At 40.5% G+C, this 19622-nt stretch overlaps 2 protein-coding genes across 4 annotated transcripts; one reads left to right on the top strand and one right to left on the bottom strand.

Moving 5' to 3' along the window:
• Window positions 1-614: 614 nt before the first annotated feature.
• Window positions 615-9809, top strand: rgs7bpa (regulator of G protein signaling 7 binding protein a). 2 transcript variants are annotated; one of them, XM_020646470.2, is made up of 6 exons: window positions 615-1573; window positions 2540-2706; window positions 6030-6172; window positions 7233-7383; window positions 8668-8738; window positions 8893-9809. In XM_020646470.2, the coding sequence occupies exons 1-6, from the start codon at window positions 1424-1426 to the stop codon at window positions 8982-8984; spliced, it is 774 nt and encodes a 257-aa protein (XP_020502126.1). In that variant the 5' UTR covers window positions 615-1423; the 3' UTR covers window positions 8985-9809. The 2 variants fall into 2 exon arrangements, with proteins under 2 accessions (XP_020502126.1, XP_020502127.1); XM_020646471.2 differs by having other exon boundaries at window positions 617-1573; window positions 6030-6160.
• Window positions 9810-11411: 1602 nt separating this feature from the next.
• c7a (complement component 7a) lies at window positions 11412-17962 on the bottom strand. Of its 2 annotated transcripts, none has more exons than XM_020646445.3 (18): window positions 17833-17962; window positions 17555-17616; window positions 17356-17434; window positions 16995-17136; window positions 16759-16903; window positions 16514-16652; window positions 15604-15747; window positions 15243-15486; window positions 14942-15058; window positions 14674-14837; window positions 14331-14550; window positions 13828-13999; window positions 13605-13692; window positions 13184-13313; window positions 12911-13099; window positions 12127-12226; window positions 11857-12041; window positions 11412-11767 (listed from the first exon to the last, which is right to left on the bottom strand). In XM_020646445.3, exons 1-18 carry the CDS (start codon window positions 17836-17838, stop codon window positions 11583-11585), a joined length of 2511 nt encoding a protein of 836 aa, XP_020502101.2. In that variant the 5' UTR covers window positions 17839-17962; the 3' UTR covers window positions 11412-11582. The 2 variants fall into 2 exon arrangements, with proteins under 2 accessions (XP_020502101.2, XP_020502100.2); XM_020646444.3 differs by having other exon boundaries at window positions 14322-14550; window positions 17833-17960.
• Between the last annotated feature and the right edge of the window lie 1660 nt (window positions 17963-19622).

The following is a 19622-nucleotide window of genomic DNA, read 5'->3' as shown; positions in this document are numbered from 1 at the left end:
CCATACAAACCACATCTCCACAGTTATTGATAAATTATACATTTAACTCATATATACTGTATGTGTATTTGAAGCCACATTGCCCTATTTGTGTGCTGTATAATTTTTTTATGCTTCCTCCATCTATCATGTTAGACATAGTACAGTATGAAGGATAATAAGTAATAAAAATAGAATGCATTATAATATTTGAAGCTTTTAAAGCAGTACAATGCTCCATAACCTTTACATTTCTACATTTCCTCTTTCCTCTCGGTAATGCAACTTCAAACATTACGAGACTATTGTGTTGATGGTCTAGCTGAGGATATAGGAGTAGAAATTAGAAAATAATAAATGATGTCCAGATAAACAGATTTGTCCCAATAAAATAGGTTTGCATGTCAGTATTAAAATATATGTGGCTCTGTGTAAAAGGGTTCATTCAAACTTTTGGATAAGTTTAAAATAGTCCACATAAAGTCTTTACTGAGTTATGGCATAGGATTTTTTTTTGTAAACTTATTTATTATGTGAAAGCAAAGTGGCTAAAACATGTAACTTGTTCAGAAGCTTTCTTTGGCTCCAGCTCAGGGCGGGGGTCTGACATGATGGGCCCTATTAGTATTCCCGTCCTTTGGGTGCGCAGTGTTGCCAGCCTCAGAGCCACGTCAGGCCTGTAGCAAACGCTCGTCTTCTTTTGCCTCTCCAAGGTTAGAGACAGGCCCGCCCGACTGGCTGGGAACACTCGAAGAAGGAGTAGAGGAACACACTGGAGCTAAAGTGAAAGCAGCATTGAAGTTTTTGGGAGGTTGAGATTTTCTCCATCACAGAGGCTTAAAGTCTCAGCTGTGCGCTGCGGAATAGTCAGCGGGGACATTTGCAGCGTTTTTTCCGTCTCCATAAGGAGGTTGTGCGCTGAGGAAAGATCGTTATCGTCCGTCTTATTGGTGCTTAATGGAAACGCGCAATCATAAAAAATGGTTGCATTTGGAGAATATCCGTGAATGTAATCGTCTCCTTCAGACATCGGTGCGTCAGAGGAGACACCTCAGCTAGCTGGACTCCGGGTTGGGTGTGAAGTGTTCACTGTGCACCGTGTGCTGCTGGAGTGAAGGTGACTTGTCGAGGCAATGCGGAGAGGAGTCGCAGGCGCTCATCCGGTACTTCTCCTGCGCTCTGAGGCTCGTCTGGGAACATATTTTCTCCCTCTCCCACACTAGAGGGGAGGAACGTGAGAGATAGACAGAGCAATAACAATAATCGAGGTTCAACGCCAGCCAGTAGTTGGCGAAGGTGAATTGAGAGCAAGCGGAGGAGAGAATTAGGTGAACAGTGAGGTGCAAGGTGGTGAGGCAGGAAGACGGAAAGTGGTGGAGTTTAAAGGGGGGAATAAGACAGAAGCGTTCTGTATTAGGGTTGTTTTATTAGTGGATGTGTATGCATGAGTTCTGCATCGAATGGGCGCAAAAACCGCCCCAGATCTGCCGGGAACATCTTCCAGATCGGCAAACCTCCGTACCGAGACCCAGAGAGAAGGGAGAGCACCGAGAGTACCCGCAAAGCCCAGCGCGCCGTGGCCGACTGCAGAATGGTAGGTTTGCGGCACGTCAGTGCCTGCATGGTGCCTGTATTGAGAACTGCTGCGTTATTATTCAAAACTGTCTTTGTTCTAGGACGATCGACTATCCCGTGCATGCAGTATGCAAAGGCGACAGCTGTTAATAGCTGCAAAAAAAAAGACCGTAGCCCGGTCTGTGAGCCTAAAAATAGCTGTATGCATTTGCATTGCTTTGTCGGCAGTGAAGCCAAACAGATCATCTCCGCGTGCAGATTGACTGTGTGATTTGCATTTCGAGTTTGGAAAGCTTCTGGGAATTTGGGTTCATTTCAAAATTGCCCTAATTAGAAGATTACCTACTGGGCTATTTGTGATCATTGCACACATATAGTTGCTGTTTTCTGACAGATGCTGGCAGGGATGATCATAGTCTGCTGTACGTGACGGAGCCTTACTGGTCGTATACAGGAGTGCAGCAGGAATCTATGCAGGAGTTGGAAAATAGAAAAAAAAAGAACGAAATATTTGCACCTAAATCTCAAGCTCCGGGGTTGTGCAAACAGCCAGATTTAACATAATGGGACCCTTGATAATAATACAAAAAAAAAAGCCTTTTCGTCTGTCATGCATCCGGATCATTTTGAAGGGAATGCTTCACTTTTTGCTTATTCACACGTTTTCTTAAGAGATCAACTATCCTTTGAGACCACATTTGTGCAAGGTTGCCATTTTTTTTCTATAAACCCACCATGCACCTGCAATGCACATTATTTCTTCCCACTTTGGGGGAAAAAAAAAGAAAAGCATGGCTAGATTTGGTGCAGCTCTGCAATTTCTTGGACAGCACGGTTCCGATTTGACAAGTTAATTTGTAGGTCAGTCAAATATAAAGGCTGTTCTACGTGCATTGACAATAAACGGCAGGACAATTCAACCAAAAGTTGTTTCAATCAAAAGGGAATAACTTCTCCCCCCTTTCTTTTTTTCATTTCAACACAGATCGTCCAAGAGTTCAACACACTCGTGGCTTTGTACCGTGAACTTGTCATCTCCATTGGAGAAATCACTGTGGACTGTCCCTCTTTACGGGCCGAAATGCTGAAGACCAGAACCAAAGGCTGCGAAATGGCGCGAGCGGCACACCACAGTCTGTCCTTGATATCAGGGTGAGTTTGACACAGACGCTGTCCATGGTGCTGAAAATCCGAACCGGTCACTCTGCAGAACTGCTCTTCCTCAAGTTGTAAATAATCTAATTTACCAAAGTACATCTTAAACTACATGTATACCTAAGCCTGCTCTTCCACACTTCAAAGAAATCATCCAAGCGTCTGCTCCTTTACTTAGAGACTGGTGATCCTGGAGTGGGGAGACTTTGGGTTGAAAACAGGAAATTATATTAGCTGCAAAAACAAAACAAAAAACAGGCTGTCTCTAATTGCAAGAAGGACAGAATTACCAGGAAACAATCCCAAAGAACATGCTGTAACCATCCACTTCACATTAGCTGGGTCTAAAACATTAATGCTGCAAGTGGAATGCTTCCCAAGATGAATATCAGAGCTAAGTGTATTGATAGTGTGCAACCACTGACTTCTGCGTAGCTGCTTTAAGTGCATTGTGAGAGTGGATGTTTTTGGGTGCATTTTGTTGTTTCTGTCTCACTTTGTGTACATTTGGACTTCTTGATTCTAGCTTCTTTTTTTTCTTTTTTTTTTCAAAGGCCTAGAGTGTATTTGAAGAATCTGAAATGTTGGGTTTTTCATTTTTTTTAGCAAATCAAACTAATGAAACAAAATGAATGACACTTGGTATGTTGATGTTGGGAGGTTTGGTTGAATTTAGAGTCCAAGCGGCTGGACATGCCTATTAGCTTGGCTGTCACCCTCCAGTGAGCACAACATCTACTCCACACTGCGGCCAGTGGAAGAAGGGCAAAGTGAGGCTTGGGATTTGAAGGTTCTCAGTGAGCCTATAAGATGCCAGCTGACCTGGCACCCTCTGACTTACTTAAATAACAATCAGACACACTGAAGCCAGTAGTGAGGGAGGGGAGGGGGGGGGGGGATGTGTTGGAGGATTTCTGCAGTGCTAGCTGTGTGCCAAAGCCTATCAGAACAATAATGGCATCAGGTTTACTCGAGATACAGCCCACATTTCTGCTTACAATTTGTAGAAGTCAAATAATACCCCTTTATGTATAAGTCTGCCTTGAGGACAAGTTTAAAAATAGTGCTTACTCTATAATTCACTGTCATCACTCAATAATTAATCCACTTGCTTTATCGTGCAGCGACTTAAGAATGCATATCCTTCACTGTCTGTTACATGCATGACAAAGTCTATGCATTAAATGTATAGAAGCACGTTTGCGTGACACACTCATATAGGGTTAGCCAGTAAACACATGTATTGCATGTTTCCTGCTATGCAGAGGTATGAATCATACATTAGCCATATTTATAACATATTTAAATGTAAGGTACAGAACCTTTATTCTCTGCAGAATCTTCTTTCCAAATATATCGCTCATTAATATCCAGCTAGATACGGTATTTGTCTCTTCAAGACAACAAGAACTATCCATTATAGTCCTGTGCTTGAGTTTCCTGCTGCTGCTTTAGGAATAGAGACGGAGCTTCAGAGAGAACTCGCTGATAACAGCATCAACATGACTGTCACAGTCGTCACCGGCACATACTCTAAAACCTCAATCTCTAAAAGCTCTCAAACGTCCGTCTCCACTTGTAGAGAGACACAGAGCTCCAATTAGTCAGCACAGGTCGTCCCCCCTTTAATCAAATAAAGCCAGTGTGTCTGAAATGGTCTGAGTGATGCAGAGGCCTCTCCCATGTGCTAGAGGAAAGCTGATAAGCAGGATAGCATCGATGACAGCTGTGCTTCAGCGACAGAAGACTGTAGAAGGCAGCGCTGTGTCAAAAAACAAGGACGGGATGAAGAAGCAGATAGGGAAACGACCCAGCAGGGTTTGTGTGAGAAGTGTTTGTAGCAGGTGCAGGTTTCACGCCTTCGTTGCCATCACTTTCACATGTGATATCACACCAGCTGAATATCACCTGTCTCCCCCCTCCCCCCCTTAACACCAGATTTATAAGCTCCTGAAGCGTCTGTTGTGGCTTTTAAAAGCTAGTGCTCAACTTGGAGTAAATAAAAATGTACTCAATGCATTTCATTCTTACTATTTTTGATGGTTTCATATAAAGAAGTAATTTGGACACACTGTCAGTAAAATAATACAACCAAAATCAGATGTCTGTTTGACATAGAGAACAGAAACAGAATGTAAGGAAGCAGACTCATGATCTTTGTGTGAAACTTAAAAATGGAACAAAGATTGGAAACTTTTTTTATGTAGTTTCTGACCTCTCCAGACTTTGAATTTTAATTATGTGTTTGTTCAGTACCTTGATGATATGGATGCAACTCCAAGCAGACACAACCATCGTCATCAGCCTCTATGAGACTTTTCTTCATATTTGTTCAAAGTGTGTAGAAGACACAGGAGTGGAAGTGCTGCAGGATCTTTGTAGTTTTCACATGCAGTCGGTCTTTGGGTGTTTCAGGTTTGCTATGCTTAATTCTTCTTGTGAAGCAGTTGCATTGGGTAAAACATGATTTAACTGAAAAAAACTCAACATGTAACTGTCCATCAAAAACAATCAAAGGCCAAAAACCCATTATAATATGTTTAAAAATAGCCATTAAGGGGCACTGGAAGACCTAGTGGTTATGATGCGTCACCTATGTACGGAGGTTGTAGTCCTCCTCCCAGCTGCAGTTGTTACTAATCCAAGCTTGACCCTCTGCTGCATGTCATCCCCCACTATCTCAACCCAGCATTTCCTCTCTCTTTTCAGCTTTCCTATCCAATAAAGGCAAAAATGGCCCAAGCTATTAATATAGTTGTTGTTGAAGTTGTTGTTTCTTTACAGTTTTAGCATGTTTGTAAATCTTTAAGCTGGCGGTTTTAGACTTGAAACAGAGAATGTCCACGCTGACAATTAAAAAAATATTCTACACAAGTGTAATGCCAGACACTGTTTGTATTGGTTGTTCCTCCGACCAATACGGCTCACTCAACACCTCCAACTTTAGCTCACTCACTCATCAATAATAACTTTTGAAGCAAAGAGCAACTCTAAACGTGAGCAGGTAATTAACATCATAGGGATCAGTCTGTGGTGCAATGATGATGGAAGACCAAGTTTGACCAACTTTTTGTACAAAATTTACCAAACAACGTCCCACTGTTTTCTCTTTGTTTTGCTTGTTACCCAGATAAGAGGGGTTTTGCTTCTAAATGTCACTGCATGCAGTTTTACCTTAAACTTCTTTTCTCTCATGTAAAAAAAACAAAGCTAAACTCTTCCCAAACAGATCTGTCATTTTGATTTCTATCCATCCAATCGGTGGTTGTATCCTGAGTTCTTTAAGTGCCAGCTAGCCTGTGACCTACGTGTGATTTCAGGCCAGAAGACGGAGAGATCCACCCTGAGATCTGCAGGCTCTTCATCCAGCTGCAGTGTTGTCTGGAGATGTACATCACTGAGATGCTCAAATCTGTCTGCCTGCTGGGCTCCCTGCAGCTCCACAGGAAAGGTGAACATTTGGGTAAACCTCATGGCATAACTTTGAACTAACTTTCAAGTGTGTGTGTAGTGTGTGAGTATATATACTGGCTTATATATAATCATTTTACTTTCTTAATATAAATGACAAACAGGATACCCCGTGCACAACCGACCTTCGTTCTCAGGTGCTGGTCAGCTGCAGGAACGTACAAAGAAAAAAACCTGAGAAAGCTGCAGGCGAAACACGTTGTTCACTCACAATAAAGTGACATTTACGACTAATTACTACTACTACTACTGCAGTAAAGTTATTTTTAAGTGCGCCACCTTTTATTTATTTTTCCCTTTTGCTTATAACTTATTTAAATATTTTGTAAAAAAGCAGAAAGTAACAGTAAATTACAGTTAGAAGAAATGGTAAATCTCTCTTATATGGAGAGAATTCAACTCTAGCTGTCAAATAAACTGAGGCATCGCAACAAGACTTGGGATCCTCTTCAATATATTAAAGAAACAAACTGAACTAAATAACTGATAGCTTCAGTAACATTAGTGGTCTCTTTTGAAGTCCCAGGGAAGGCGGGTAAGGGGCTATTTGTGAATTATTTTGTGATCTTTGTTTGTTTATTTTATTGTTATTTACCTGTTGACTTGTCTGTTTAACTGTTATTTTCTTAATTGAATTTAAAAGGAGGACGCATCTGTTTTATTGAATGCTTTATTATTGCTTCCTCAATACAAAAGATTTGAACTAGATTTACTGCCAAGTAGACATACAAGGAATCTGACTTCAAGAGCAATGTCAGAGAAAGCATGATAATCGTTCATTTTAAAATGTATGCATCGATTAACTTTATAGTGTCCGTTTCCAACCATAGTTTTGAATCTAGATTATCCATTCAACTTTTCCCATTTTAGCATCATCAGCTGGCTGAAAACAGCTGATTACATTCAAGTCCAAACCTTGTGCTCTTGCCTGTCTGAGAAAGGTTACACTGGTTTTATGATTTAATAGGTAATTTTAGGTCAGCTTCTTCTCCTTTCCCTTTCTTTAAATCCACACACATGTTGAAGGCTGGCTGCTCTCTTGTGTGTTTTAGGTAAGGACGCCTGTGGCCCTCCTCCCACTGGAGTTGACAATAAGACCGAGGAAAGCTCAGACATCCCCATCCTGGAGGACACCTCTTCCTCCCCGACAGACTGTCCTCAACTCTGCTGGCTGGTGGCCAATGACATAGAAAACATAGAAAAGTAGGTCGACAGAAAACGTGTTATGTAACGTTGTGAAAAATTGTAAATGGACACAAATATGGTCGTTTGTTGAACACTCTCTTAAAATGCTTCACACTCGATTCAGCCTCTTCCAGTCTTATTTAGAATGTAATAACTGATCCATTCTAGATTTTACTGATCTAAAATATATCTTATTATAAAGATTAAATTGCTTAACAATATGTGCGTTAAAGGAAGAATGTGCAACATTTTACACATAAATACAGAAAAAAAAACAAGTATATCCTCTGAGTCATGACTGTTTACAATGAGGGAGAAGCCTTGAGTCCCGCCAGTTATACTGTTGTCAGAGTCGTGTTTACATCATGTTTACATCGACGGGACGGCCTTTTGTATAAAGCTTTTTTGGACTGGAGAAAGGAGAATAACATAGCCGAGACACTGTTTATTTGGATGTCACGTAAGTGTGTTTAGATCACGCTCATTTTGTGCCAATTTATGTTCAATATGAAGGTATGTGTGCTAACATAAGCATGCTAACACAACAATGCAGGACACGCGCAATTGCAGCTCGAGCAAAGAACAATTTTTTGTCCGCCGCTTGCGATTAATGGTGCTTAATTATGGTGCGTTCTATTTCATAACTCCTCCGTGTGAATGCGAGTGGAGGTTTAGTTGGAGGTGTGCCGCTGGAGGAGAGCGGAGGCTGCAGAATTAGTGGAGGTGTCGCCAAACAGAAGTTTGTTTTGGTTTCATGCTGGTGCTCAAGGGGGCGACAGCTACTGGATCAAACAGTCGCACATTCTGTCTTTGAAGATATGACAAATATTACACCTTTTACTCAATAGCTTTGGACTAAGTAAGCTGCATGGCCTTGAAAAAAAAACAGATATTTATAAGGACTTTTACCAACCATTGGTAACCATCTTGTCTGTGCTGACCAAAAGTGTTATTTTTGTGTTGTTTTTGATCATTAAAACAATTGAATTCAAGTATTGGTTTCTCCTGTAGATGTTGTATCAGTAGGGGCGTTAACTAGAACAATCCTTCACACACTCGTGCAGCATCCTGGTGTCCTTTTCTGAGTCTTTATTATAGCTCCTGCTGAATTCAGACAGTAAAGCCTTTCAAAATGAAGATTAAAGATGTGCTCCTATATGACGCTGCAAAAATGAAGTAAGTGAATAATGGCTTAAGTTGTGAACCTGGTGGTGCGGGACTCTCTGCATGTGTTTGTAAAGTATTCTCATTGATAGATACTTTTGGTAGAAAACATAACAGCTGTTATTTGTGTTGTTGCAGGGATATGAGGGAGATGAAGAACCTTCTCAGTAAACTCAGGGAGACAATGCCTTTACCATTGAAGAACCAAGGTGAGATGACCCAGATTTCACCCCACGGATGAACGAAACTTTAGATCTCCTTTCTCACTCATGTAATACTGTAGAGTTCTTGCTATGAAGCGTTTTATCTAGCACTGGCAGAAATGTCTGACTTGGCAGAGGTCTGCTGTGTTCTTGTGCCCAGATGACAGCAGTTTGCTGAACCTGACTCCCTACCCGCTGGTCCGACAGAGGAAGAGGCGGTTCTTTGGGCTCTGTTGCCTGGTAACCAGCTAAGGGCCCTGCCTTCATGGGTAGGAGGCGGCAACAAAGACACCATTACCCACTGTCCTTCACCACTTGTGTCTCCCACCAATCTATTACTGCCATTTTCAAGATGAATCGTCTCTTTCTCCCTTTTTTTTAAAGGCTGCCCATTTTATAATTTTATTTTGTAATACAAATAAGAATTGTAACCGCGATAAAAAATGAAACAAAAGTCACGAGCATATATTTTAAAATATTTTGCAACAAGTGTTCCCTTTCTTGCTAAAGAAATCAGAAATCTGCTCGTCCGATGAAAAAAGAGAATGAGAGGTCGTTTTAAAAAAAAAAAAAAGTCAGTGTTTGAATACTTCCACAAACCTGAGTGAATGAAATGAGGATTCATGTTTTATAAAGGGAATATTATTGTCTGTTTTTCGTCAGAAATAATGTGATAACTTACAAATAGAAGCCGTCTGATTGTTCGCACGCGGCACTTGCAAAGACAAAGTTATACATTCGTCTGTCTGCGCTGAGACGACAGGTTTGTTCAGAGTCAGTCTGTTGTGTATTACAGTCTCTGTTTTCTGTTTCTTGCTGTTTTCTCTTCTTAATGTACTTAATTTAGTCTTCCATAAACCAAGAACCTGTACCCAACTTTAACTTTTCCAGCTTCAGAATGGAATATACGATACAATACTCAAAAAGAATACTTCTTTGCACACAATATCTATCTATAAATCCAGACATTAGACTTGTATATACACATACTCTTTACGCAATGCTCTCTGAATTATATTAAAAGTCAGGGTTGGTTTGAAAAGATTCCGTCGGTTTGTATAAGCAGGGTTTGGGGGGGGGTGTTCTCCCTCTGTCTGAGCTGTGAGGACACAGGGAGGCAGCATGGGTCTTGCTTATTATCGGTAGTGGTTGATGTTTAGGGCACGAAGAAGGTACAGTAGTCAAAACGACATAGGTCATTTTACATTGTTAATAAAACTTTTGTTATTGAAACTTATTTCTTGGTCTGCAATTCTTTTTTGCATATAATGAACAGAATCGTCCACTGGGTGGTGACAAACTATCAGAAAAGAAATCACAAACTGTTCAGTCTGGTGTTTGTTCATCTTTATAGACTGTTTGAAGAGTTAACATTTTCATCCTTGGGAGATAGATACTAAGAGTAACAGGGGGAAGACATATTCTCTTTTATTGACTTCATGATGCAGCTGTTAGTTATATTAAAACAGGAATAGTAGAGGAGTAAAGAAAGAGAGAGCGATACCTGCTGTCGGGCCTGGACTGTAAATATGAATGGGTAATGTGTCTTTTCCTCAGCAGATGAGAACTTTAAAGTTTGCTCAGCTTACAGCATCAGTGACTGACAACCTTTCCTTCATAAATGTAAAACAACTTAAAAAACAACATCTGTATATCGTAATGAGGAAAGGCAGCTTAGCCAAACACTGGCAAGACACATGGCGGCCCTGCCCATCAGCAGATTTGAACTTTACCGTCCTTGGATGCAGTTTTGTAGTACTTAGTATCGGTCTTGGTCTTAAGACTGGTCTCCAGACCCCTTTTTTTTCGGTCTTGGTCTCGTCTTGGAAAAACATTTTTACATCTCAGTCTCAGTCTCAGACTGGGCAGACTCCATATTCCAGATTTTAAATCAAGACCAACATTGATTGGCTATTTTTCCATGTCATCACTTTGATTCGAAGGAAAACGCCCCTTTCTAAAAGAACTCATCATTTCAATTCATTCATAATTCGATTTTCATCCCCCCGGTTACGGTTTAAGTAAGTGACACCCCTGCTGCACACGAGATGATGATTCGTCATTGATATTTATGGCCTTGGTCTTGATCTCGGTTACTGTGGTCCCGACTACATCACTACTTAGATGGAATAAGGTCTAAAGCTCCTGGGGAATGAAAGCCTGCCTGTACATGCCTGATTATTTAAAGCAAGAGATGAACTTTTGTCTGTATGTCATTAAGTGTGTATCAACCCTTCTTGAGTGTAAACGTGTGTCTCCTGTGCTGTCCTGGCACCTTCCTCTCATCCACCAGCCTTTGGTGTAACTGAGGGACGCACAATAACCTTCATGGTGTGAGGAGACAGTAAGAAGCTGGTGTTTTCACACACTTTTATAGGCCAGTCAGACACACACACATACACATGCACTCACAAGGTGTGAAGCCGGCAAGCCAGCAGCAGGAATAGACTGTCAGCAGGGGTTTGCTTGGCAGGCTGAGCGCCGTCTGGTCTAGAAAGCACGGTGCATCTTTGGAAGCAAACTATATCTGTCAAGAACATTTTCTCGAGAGAAGTTTAGGAAAAAAAATCTTTCATCTCAAATGGATTTAGATACTTAGAAAGCAACATATTTAGACTTTTCTGCCATTTGACAAGATAGCCTGTCATTAAAAGTACTAAAATGAAAAGGAATTCAACATTGCTGAAGAAGTTATTTATTCAGTTTATCTTCATGGTTATATACATGCAACAGTATAGTTTTACAATGAGTTGAAGCGGTTTAAGTAGAAAGTGAATAGAAACAAGAGGAAAGTGATCAAGTGGAATAATTAGAGACAGAAGGTCATGAGGTAACGTCCTCCCTCCATCCTCAGGCATCACATGGCAGGGTACTGACAACGGACAGAGTCTCTCCTTTGCATCTCTGCAGCCCCGCTTCACACTCACTCATGGTCTGAGTCGCTGCAGCTTCATCCTCCCCAACACGGACACACACATTTAATCCTGGGCTCAAACAATCTGCAGAGTCCTTACAGCGGCACTCATTGGTTTGATCTGCAAGGAGGGTGTACAGACAAATGAGACCACCGGCTGAAAATTTAAACGCATTGTTATTGATTGTTTCTGACCTTGTGTGTCCCTACCGTCACAGGTCTCCCACATGCGACAGTTGGCGCAGCCTGTTGTGTTTCGTTCAGGCCACTTGCAGGCGCTGTTCTCTGCTATTGTGTGATTCTTCCCCATACACTGCAGTGCGCGTATTTTGCACACATTCAGGAGGATAGATTTTCCCGTCACATGAGAAGTGGCACACATCTCCAAAGATGAACTGGTGATACAAACACATTAACCTAATAAGTTGAATTTGCAAAAAAGTCACAGTGACATTTTGTTTATTAGTAGAAGGATCATACCTGCACTCATATGGCATTTTGCAAACACATTTTCCTCTGGTGGACTTCTCCCATGGTTTACATTGCACAAAGGGAGTGACGACTTGTTGTGCCATAACGACTGTGGGATACATAGAAATCATTCTTTCAAATTGCAGACTTAATCAAATCCATGCATGCAATGATAAAAAGTATGACAATCATTTACAGGACATGCCACCCTTTGGCAATGGCACTAGGTGACTATCAGGTTACTAATTGTTCCAGATCCATCCTTTCTGTCCCCCCTCCAAACCCTTCTGTGCTGTCAAATTTTCAGCCAATCTCGCTCTCTGTTCTGGAGGACACCATTGTTCAAATGACATCCTCCTCCCAGCTTCAAATTATTCCCTGTAAGATTTTAAAGATGGGCTGGCAACTATCAGTTCTTCCATAAACATTATTGACTGTTTTTTTGGGCCTCTTGGATTTTTCCTTCTTACTTGAAACATGCAAGGTACCATTCCTCCACCAGCTGGTTTGGTTTTGTTTGCACTTCACAACACTACACTCAACCATACATTGAATTCATGACTGATTTGTCCCTAATTCACATAATTATGATTGTTTTAAATTTAGTTTATAATAAAACTGTATACACCAGCCATACCAAAGATTCACAGAGTTACACTTTAGATGTTTGAAACAAAGACGGACGTGATACTTTGTCATAAAACACTACTTACACATGCACAGAGAAATAAGACACTCATAAAAAGTGACATTATTATAAAGGTTCCTCAGAGGAGCTTTTGGTTAAATTTACCTGGAATGCATTTGCTGTTTGCTGGGTCAGGTGAAAAATTGGAACTGGAGTCACATGTAGCCCTTGTCTCTCCTATCAGCTGTTTCCCTGCAGGGCATGAAAAAATGACCTCGTCCCCTATATAATAGTTCCGTTGTAAAGGATCGGCGATGACATCATCAGCGAGGGACTCAAGCGTGCATCTTGAGTCTGGAAGGTAAAAAAGTTAGACTCTAACAAAGAATAATTGTTACTTACTGTGATTGTAAAATGATTATTCTGTTATGTACTTACGTGTGCATGTTCCAGGTCTGTGAGACCAGGTTAGATCAGCGGTGCATTCAAGGTCGCTTCCAATAAGATAGAAACCATCAGCGCAGGTGTAACTGACTCGACTACCCACGAGGTAGGTTTCTTTAGGATCCTGGAAAGTATATGTGAAAAAAAAAGAAGGTTAGGATCCAGTTTTTAATTCTGACCTATTTATACAAGGAACTCTCTTTGAAAAACTCAGAAATTAGGAGACTGAAATTTTAACAATAAATATGACCCAATGGCATTGAGCCTTAAAGAGTCAAATCATGCAAGGAGTAACTGTGGCCTTCTGGGAAGTCCAGAAACAATGCTGGAAGAGTTACATTAAGTGTTTTTGTAAAATATAAAATGTTTGCAATAATTTCTCCACAATGTGCTTCACGTTATTCTCCATCTTTACCAGGATGTAGCCATTGACTAGAGCTGGCGGGGTTCTACATCTCTGACTCGCTGGGAGAGTGTGATCAAAGCACTGAGGCTCCATTGTTCTGCAGAAAAATAGTTGAAAATAGGACGTTTTTATTATATAAAAAAGGCATATCGACCTCGATTGGTGTGAAAATGGATCATGTTGAAATGTAAAGAATTGACGTAAGAAGTGTTAATCTGAAACTTGCTCTGACCTTAAGTATTGCAGCTCTTGGTCTTCACAGTCAGATGACTCAGTGGACTCTCCAATACAGTGTTGACCCCCGTTCTGAGGAAGGGGGTTAGAGCATGAGCGACTTCTTGATCTTCGACCACCAGAGCACGATGACCAGGTGGACCAGCACGCCCAACTGCCGTGGATCACGTCTTCATGAGCAGAGAAGCAGAGAACAATATTATTCAATAAAGACTGACTTACTTGGTTATATATTTACCCTATAAGCAAAAAGAAAAAAAAAACATGACATGAATCGTTCTGTATTATATTCTCTTGTAGCCAGCAGTAGGATAGCTTAGCTTAGTATGAAGCCTGGAAATCGTGAAGGCAACCTGTGTGGCTGATTTTTATTTTACAACTTATCCATCTTGATTATATGAAGTCAAAGAGTTATGCATACAATCAAACCACCATTATGCAAAACCAAAATGACGGATGTAGTGAAGAACTTTTCTGAAGTGTAACACCCACCCTGCTGACCCTCTGCCTCTGTTCCCTGCTCACAGGCCTGTCCCGATGTCCCAGGCTTACAGATGCATTTGCATTTATCTCCGTCCATAACAGCCAGACCATTGTTGCTGCAGGGCCGGCAGTGGCAGGGGTCGCTCTCAGCGAGGTACTGCTCTATGGCCCTGCGAAGGTAAAGCTTCTTCACACCGGCACACTGAACCTCCTTCACCAGCTCTGACAGATAACGCAGCTGCAGAAACACGAGTTAAAAAGAGAGAGAATGGAAGGCTGTATTATTTGATAAGATGAGACACTGGCATGCAAATTTAGCTAATCCATTTAGAGTTAACAATCCTATTTTACTGTCCCGCACCTTTTGTTTGGTGACCTTTGGAAACGATCGAACAGAATCAGCCCAGTTTGAGTACATTTCCCAGTTCCTTTTTGGATCATCCAGATTCAGTCTCTTCAGTGCTGCGATATGTTCAATGCCTCCACCCTCCACATCCACTTTATTCACTTCATTGGTTCTAGCATCTTGAGAAAATAATAAAGATTTCATAGTTAATGAAAGGTAGAAGTTCAAACATTTTAAGTGTTTCTGATAGGCTCTGAAATGTTTGTCAACATCCAAAAAGTACCAAAAGTTGAAAACGAGCTTTGACTATGACCACTCTTGCATTTCACCGATGTGATGGGGAATATTAAAATCCAACGTTTGGTCCTTTCACATTCATTATACTCTTGGCTTTTTCTGACTGAAAAACAATGGAAAGTTGAGAGGAAAAGACACAAAAATATTAAGAAGTTAATGACAGTTAGCAACACAAACACCCCACACTGAAAATCTCTGACATTTTCAGGAGTTTAGTGCATGTGTGAAAGAGCAATTGTTTTAGGAGAGTAATGAAGTGACCTGACTGATTATTTTCAAATCCTCACCGATCTGTCTTTCAGTTTCTTCATTAAGGCTGGCGATGACATTGAAGGAGCCTCCCAGGCTTCCCTCAGACAGGTAGTGTGTTCCATACCTCTCCAGAACTTTCCTGTAGGCAGTGTAGTCGTAGACTGACGGGAGTTTGGTCAGCTCCTTCCAAAACTCCTCAGATATGATGAGGTACTGAGGAGAGTTACTTTGGAACTGAGCTATCTCGATGTCGTTCTTTAAAACCAAAAGCTTGCGGGTCTGGAAGGAGACAAGATGAAGTAAATTTTTATGGTTTGATTTTACTTTTTCAAATATGAATGGATTGTCATTGTTTGATTTGCTTTTCAAGATCGCAGACAATATCACAGGTTTCACCTGAGTCCTGTCGTCTGTTTGATGAAAGTCATAGTTGTGATATCCTTTAGTGGTCCCCGACACGGTTTCTCTGTTCACAATGTCCTTTGCATAGTGCCATTTACTGGAGTACATCTCATCACTGAAGTCATTCTGAACATTAACCTGAAACAGCGCATATTGAAAAATTAATACATTCCATGCTGATGATTGACAAAAGTGAGAAATAAATACCTTATATATACCTCCAAATTACAAACGGTGCAGAACTGAGGGAAACGTAAATGCTTTTTGATACAAGGAGTAAATGTAAAGGTGGATCATATGTTGTAGATACCAGTCTTTGGTCCCATGGAGCATGTGTGAAAACCACCTTCTGTACGGTATATAAAACTTAATGTCAATATGTCCATTATGGAATTCAAAAAGGTGTCCAAGGAAGAAAACATCTCATTTCACACATTTCATATTGAAGGCATTGTTGTGTAATGGTAAATATAAACAGAACTGGCGTTAATACCATTTTCTTTTTAAAACGTATACGTCACCACCATGCTTCCATGTCACTTTTTTTGAACACACCTTGTTTGAACACAAATCTTTTGCAGTTGCTATCTTAGATTTTTTAACAATCAGACAAGACCACATTTAGACTACAGGGTGGATAAGTATTGTTAAATTCTTATAAATAAGGATTATTGTTGTCTCATCTGATTTCTTACAGTTGTCAGGTTTTTGCAAACTGTTGGAGTTGCCCCCTGCTGGTTATTAGAGAGAATGCAGCTTAACTTATGAAACAAGGGGCTTTATCCACTTCTTTTATACAGTCTATGGTTTATGAATATAATAAAACATCATCAGCAGTGTATGTTTGCAGTATTAACTGAATAGAATAATCCTTTTCTTGTACATCAGGTGTTACCACACCTACCACAAAGGAGTATTTGATAGTACTGAGAGGCAGTCTGTAGAAAGAGTTATGGACCCCACTGTAGGTGTTACGACAAAGACCCCCAAAGCTGTTGGTGTTGATTACACTGGCCTTCCATTTTGCTGTCACCACATCATACCTACAGAACAATAAAGTGCCCATTTGTAAGAAAAAGCGCTTCGTCTTTGTGTTCTTATACTGGTTTCATGAACATATTTTTATACTTTTCAAGATATTTCACTTACCCAAGTCCTAGGAGGTCAGTGTTGGGTGGTAGAGCTGATTTCCAACATGTAATGTACAGTTGACCTCCACAGGCACGTTCGTCAAGGCCATCTCCCTCACAGTCTACATCTCCGTTACACAACAAAGACTGACTCACACACTTCCCTAAAAGTCAAAGAGACAGACAGACGGTTCAGTGACTGTAATTTAATTTGTGGAGATCAGGTGAGTTAGATATCTGAGTTTCATTAATCACCTGATCCACAGCGAAACCTGTCTCCACATCCATCCTCAAGGGGGCAGCCTTTTGTGGTTTCACATGACCTGGTCTGAGACCGGTCTCCATCGCAGGGATTCCCACCAAACTGAGCAAAATCAGCCATGGCTCGGCTTCTGGTCTGTAACCAACCTCAACGTGACAAATGCATTTTAAAAGAAGAGCACAGACAAGCTGATAAAACTTTAAAAACGTCTATCAACCAGACAGAGTCCTGAGCAGATGCAAACAGAGACACATTTATTAAAATATCTATTAAAACATTTCCTTGTTTTTACACTTAATGATGTGTCCATCAGCATTACCTTAGCAGAGACAATAACCAATTAATTCTAATGACCTGTAATTTGGTGCAACCATCACACTCTGACCAATCACCAAAAGGCCCCCACTGGCAATCGACCCTCTGTACACAAATCCTTTGACATGAAATGTAAATCAAATAGTTCAATAAATTCCACCAAATAATCACTGCATTTGTTTCCTTTCATATGGTGTTCTGCTTTTAAGGATGAAACAGTGAAGAAACACAGATTTACCCTCTGTGAGTGATCACGAGCAGCAGCCATGGTACTACTGCCAAAGAGAGTCGTGTAATATGCTGGAGAAGTTGAGAGAACAGTACAAGAGAGGAGAATAAAAAAGAAGAGTGATCAAATACAAGAGGAATAAAGGAAACAGAGAGGAGAATATATAGGGGAGAAGAGGTTTCACAAGTAACTTTAGGACACAAAGTAAATGTAAAAATACTCAGCTCACAGTTGCTATATTTCTCTTTCTGTATAAACTTGATGTATTGAGAGTAAAATCTACTTACCTTCATGGTGATTGCAGAGCAGCACACTGCGTAGTCCTGAAGGGTCTCAGAGGCTTATACTACAAGTTGTTCTTTTTCTGTAATCCCAGTCTTCAGGGGTCATTCCATGGAAGTGTTGTCAATGCTTTGGACCAAGGACAGGAAAATATTTTTAATAGCGCCAGGGGGTCATTCTGAAACCGAAAGCAAACATTTCCCACTTCCCAAGAGGACAATCTGTGTCTGTTTTAACACTCTGAACATTCCCATTTACTACAGCCAAAAGACACAGCACACATTTAATGATATCCCCTTATGGTGTGCTAGAAATCAAAAAAGCTATACTGCATGACACCAGGATTTTAAAAAAGGGAGGCTTTTATCATGGGAAGATATATTACATGTCAAATATGGTAAAGCACATTTGTTAATGATCAGATTGTTGATAGCTAAATTTCATTAAGCAGAGTCGGCCTGACATGTTGCACAATGGTCATTTGTAACTGCCAAGCATTAATATGCCAAACCTCACATACCTCAGATAAATAATGACATTTGCCAAAAAAAGAAGCTTCATCTTGCCAAATGCTTCTCTTGTGCAATACATGAGTTCGGTATAGAAAGTTTTGTATAATTTCTCTAAATAACAAAACTCTGCCAATTTGTTTTTTCTTCTTCAAGGAGAGATTTGTTGATTTCACATATTTAGTTAAACTGCAGAGAAAGAGACTGAAAGCTGACATGTTGTAAATCTGAGTATAGTGATGTGATTTAGTCCGTCCAACACTGGAGGGCAACAGAGATTTGAGAACTGTTTCCTCTTTAAGGCTGAAAATGGGATTCAAGGCTGAGAAACGTTGTGAGCAAACCTGCAACAAGGTTTCCTAGTAAGCTGTATTGAAACGTAATGATAATTTAAATTTTGTTTTATTACGATTTTACACATGGTGAGAGATGGACATGTGGGACGATGAAGAACAGTGTTACTGCAGGGAGACATTTCTTCTGAAGATTCTTTGTGTGTCTCATATGTGCAGATTCAACATCTCCATCTAATTGTGGACAATGATTTTCTATTCAATCTGCTGTCATACCCAACATGTGGCCATAATGTGCAAATCCTTCACAAACGGGCAGTTCATTATGAAGAAAAGGCAGCCTAAACTGAAAGTCTTAGGCACTCTGAAGCAGTATCAAAAAACATTTATTAAACAGTGATGTATCTACACGTTTCGACAGTGGCGATTCTAGAGTCTGGTGGGGCCCTAGGTGAAAATCAGTTGGGGGCCCCCTCCAACCAGCGTTCATCACCATCATGTCTGCCAAGGTCCCGTCGATTACTCTCTATGTTTCTTGTTTCTCTCCTGAAGCTGAATTATTCCTCTTTATCTTTCTTTGTTGACTTTCATTGACAAACTTGGGTTATCACAGCGACAATGCATGCAACGCCTATCAAGGCAACAAGAGTGAGTGTTGTCAGATGGGGCCCCCCAGGGAGGTTACCTATAGGTTGCCTATAGGTAGCCCACAAGCAGCGCCTCTGCATTTTGACTTATTCTTCATCAGGATATGACAGTCATTGATTTATTAGCTCTTTGACCTCCGTCCCCTATCCTCTACATTTTCATTTTTGCACAGTGCAGTACTCGCTTCAACTTTTTTCTTTACATTTTTATGTTTGAGTTGTGAATGTGAAATATGAAATGTGTTTTAGTATAAAGTGATTTATCGGTGTAAAAACAATACACAGAAGACAATTTATTCCTGTCTCCAAGTTACAGATGTCAATTCATTTGGGGCTCAATTTCAAA

Source organism: Labrus bergylta, chromosome 2 (assembly GCF_963930695.1).
Source record: "Labrus bergylta chromosome 2, fLabBer1.1, whole genome shotgun sequence".
NCBI classification, from domain to species: Eukaryota; Metazoa; Chordata; class Actinopteri; order Labriformes; family Labridae; genus Labrus; species Labrus bergylta.
This window is presented reverse-complemented; position numbering and strand designations above follow the sequence as displayed.

Coding starts and splice junctions, on each gene's coding strand:
- rgs7bpa (XM_020646470.2), top strand. CDS start 1,424: ATGAGTTCTGCATCGAATGGGCGCAAAAACCGCCCCAGATCTGCCGGG. Junction 6,173..7,232: donor CAGGAAAGGTGAACATTTGG/GTAAACCTCATG, acceptor TGTGTGTTTTAG/GTAAGGACGCCTGTGGCCCT. Junction 7,384..8,667: donor GACATAGAAAACATAGAAAA/GTAGGTCGACAG, acceptor GTGTTGTTGCAG/GGATATGAGGGAGATGAAGA.
- c7a (XM_020646444.3), bottom strand. Junction 16,653..16,758: donor ACTGACCTCCTAGGACTTGG/GTAAGTGAAATA, acceptor ATTGTTCTGTAG/GTATGATGTGGTGACAGCAA. Junction 14,551..14,673: donor CAAAGGTCACCAAACAAAAG/GTGCGGGACAGT, acceptor GTGTTTCTGCAG/CTGCGTTATCTGTCAGAGCT.